Genomic DNA, 3255 nt, shown 5'->3' on the forward strand with positions numbered 1-3255 from the left:
TCAGCAATAATTTATTTTGCCAATGGTACAGACTAAAGGCATGTAATTGTAAGTTGATCTGTTTGTTCACTGAACTGTAATTATTGTGCATGCTGTAACTTAATTGTCCCTCCAGACACTCTGACTCGGAATAAAAGAGGAACAATGTCAACGTTTCGTACAGCTAAGATCTGTAGTTTTACTCATTTCTCCTATTTTTGAAGGACGATGCACGAACCTGCTATTGGTCCGGTATTTGCAATTTGCTATCCCATTCTCGCTGTCGTTGGTACCCCTGGTGAGTCATAAATCCCAAAGATGTTTCTGTTTTTGTAGATCAAAGGAACACTTCTCTCTTCCTTTTCAGTCAATAAAAGACCTGCAGTTGAAAGCTAGTCTCAGTCATATTGACAATGAAAATATCATCGTTTACTGTAAAACCACACCTGGTTCTCTTTTGATCTTTAGGGAAGGCGATTATGCTATCCTTCCCTGGTCTCGTCTATTTCAGACTCCAGACGCACTGCAATGTTACACATTTTGGCTTGCCTGTGAAACGTCCGAGAATGCTTTATACTTCAAAGGAAGTGAGAGAAGGACAAGAAATGCTGACCTTTCCAGCGGTGATCAAATTCTATGAAAACTGTTTTTTTGTTATTTTGCTGCTTTCTGGTGGAATATGGTGCATCACATGCTCTTGAATAACGAAGCATTCGAGGATATTATTTGAATTTTAGTCTGTAAATTAATAGAAATATGATCAAATAGATTGATGGATTATGAAGTGTAATGTTTAATATCGCATGAACAATTTGTATCATTGCATATAATGCAACAATATGCCATTCAGTCTCTCCCTCTTATCCGATGTGGAAAAGTTAAACAATCCCAGTCTCTCTGTCTGGCAGCTACCTTTTACAATTTCCTCTATTTTTCATGCTGTAAAATTGTTTAAAACAGAAATTTAATAACAGTGTGGATTTTGTTGTCGTTAATTTAAAATACTTTTCAAAAAGCACTTATTCAAATCACATTGATATATTTTCATCAAGTCACTAATATAAGCCTATTTGGATTCTTTAGGTTGGTTGTTAGGTCCGAAGCAACGATTTTTGATTCTCTCGAGGCCACAGTGATCATGTTTTAAAATTGTTTCTGCCGTTCTTGTTACGTTATTTGTCTTTTGGTACTGTTACGACGTTATCTTGTTCATACTTTTCTGTTGTTTTACAGACCAAAGAAACATTCTTGCGAGGATGTTTGTCAAAACTAATCTCTGCGCCCAAGGTTAAATGCCCACAAATATCTAATGAATTTCCCCGATATCTAATCAATTTAAACTTCTAATATTGTATGAATATATGTCTACATTAATATGCAAACATAACTATTTAAAAACTTCGTCTCAGGTGGATCAAGCCTTCTCTTTCTACTTCATATGAAATTGGAAATTTCAAAGTAGATGGTTTACATCTAAGCTGTCCTATCAGAGTCTTTGTCTCTGTGTTCTTGTCTCATTTTACTAAAAGGCCATGATTTGATCGATATGAAATTCTCTATCAGATAAAATTTCCTTAGATTTTTCTGTGTCAGAGTTTAAAAAATACACGTTAAGAGAGCTGAGGCTGTGCAGCACTCCAGGAGGAATGACTGATTGCTCACAGAGCGGACGTTGCACTGATCAGCGTTTGCAATGATACTTATTTTGTGAAAAGTTCAAATCAGCATTGGATGTGGATAAGTACTCACTAAATTTGGAGGTAGCAAATAGACGCATTGGGATAGTTTTAGTAATAGATTGGAGCAGGTAATAGTTAGTGGCTTGAGACTGCTTTGTAAAATATCTCTCCGTTTTGATCCCGCGCAGCCAACTTGGTGGCGATCATAATCCTATGCCGAAGACAGTGTGGACTTTCATCGTGTATCTCCTACTACCTCGTGGCGATAGCAATGTCAGATTTCCTTGTCATCATCTTTGCAGTCATCCTAAACAGGATCACCCGCCTCTATTTTAGGTATAGTCTGCTTTCTACCACACCTGGGTGCAGACTCAGCACTGTGCTAGTTTATGTTACCCAGGATTGTTCAGTTTGGCTGACAGTGACCTTCACCATCGACCGCTTTGTGGCCATCTGCTGTCAAAGTCTCAAGATCAGATATTGCACTGAGAAAACTGCATCGCTAGTCATAACAATAGTCTGTGCTTTAAGTTGCATTAAGAACATCCCTTTCTATTTCATCTATCAGCCACTGTACGTGTTGGACGGTGTACCCTGGTTCTGTGACATCAAATCAACTTTTTATGCCTTACCTGTCTGGCAGGCCTACGACTGGCTGGACCACGTCTTAACCCCATTTCTACCATTTGTCCTCATTTTGCTGCTTAATGCCATGACTGTAAGGCACATTCTAATGGCTAGCCAAGCCCGTAAGAGACTCCGGGGCATCGAGGATGGCAGAGACGCAGAAATGGCCAACCGCAGGAAGTCTATTGTTCTTCTCTTCACAATCTCTCTCAGCTTCCTCTGCTTGTGGGCCACGCATGTTGGACGTTTCCTCTATGTCCAGGTTACGGGTAAGGGTTACTTTATCGGCCTGGATATCAATGACTTGCAGTATATCTTTCAAGAGACGACGAACATGTTCCAGTTACTCAGTTCTTGCAACAACGTCTTCATATACGCAGTATCCCAGACCAAGTTCAGAAAGGAGCTGCAGAAAGTAATGATCTTTCCTTACACTGGGGTCATTTCTTGCATTAAACAGTGACAGAAGAGAATCACATATATTAGTAGGACTCAATGATCGGTACTCTCTTCCTCATTCTCCCTGGAATTAGACGTCGTTATCCCACCAAGCCAGACTTGAGACGTTTTAGGCCGATATGCCAGCTTCAACGCTTCCCCGTTGGGAATGCTGAAGGAATGCTGAACTATCCGCCGTGCTGGATGAGATGCTAAACCATTGGGTCTGTCCACTCTCTCAGGTGGAGTGTATAATATTTCACTGTTGGTATGCCAAGAAGGACCGGAAATTTTATCCCTGTCGTATTTGACCAACATTTCGCCACCATATATTAGCTCTGAAACCAGTTTTCTGCTTGGCTCTGTCGATTTTCACTGTGGAATCTTGCTTTGTTCATCTTTGAGATTACATTTCCAACACTACAAATGAAAAGTTATTCAATTGTGCCGAATAAAGTTTGCGATATGCTGAAGTTGTGAAAGATGTTGCAACAATCATTTTTCTATCTTTCTTGTTTATGTATGAAGTTAT

General features: G+C 39.6%; 1 protein-coding gene across 1 annotated transcript; it reads left to right on the plus strand.

Moving 5' to 3' along the window:
- The first annotated feature begins 207 nt into the window (after positions 1 to 207).
- LOC125487477 (probable G-protein coupled receptor 139) lies at positions 208 to 2748 on the plus strand. The gene is made up of 2 exons (XM_048619069.1): positions 208 to 277; positions 1847 to 2748. The coding sequence occupies exons 1-2, from the start codon at positions 208 to 210 to the stop codon at positions 2746 to 2748; spliced, it is 972 nt and encodes a 323-aa protein (XP_048475026.1).
- Positions 2749 to 3255: the final 507 nt, after the last annotated feature.

The sequence above is a fragment of the Rhincodon typus genome, chromosome 42, assembly GCF_021869965.1.
Source record: "Rhincodon typus isolate 14 chromosome 42, sRhiTyp1.1, whole genome shotgun sequence".
Lineage (NCBI taxonomy): Eukaryota > Metazoa > Chordata > Chondrichthyes > Orectolobiformes > Rhincodontidae > Rhincodon > Rhincodon typus.

What these genes read in the sequence shown, in the direction of transcription:
- LOC125487477 (XM_048619069.1), top strand. Translation starts at nt 208, where the DNA reads ATGCACGAACCTGCTATTGGTCCGGTATTTGCAATTTGCTATCCCATT. An exon ending in CGCTGTCGTTGGTACCCCTG is followed by an intron (nt 278 to 1,846) that starts GTGAGTCATAAA and finishes GATCCCGCGCAG; the next exon opens with CCAACTTGGTGGCGATCATA.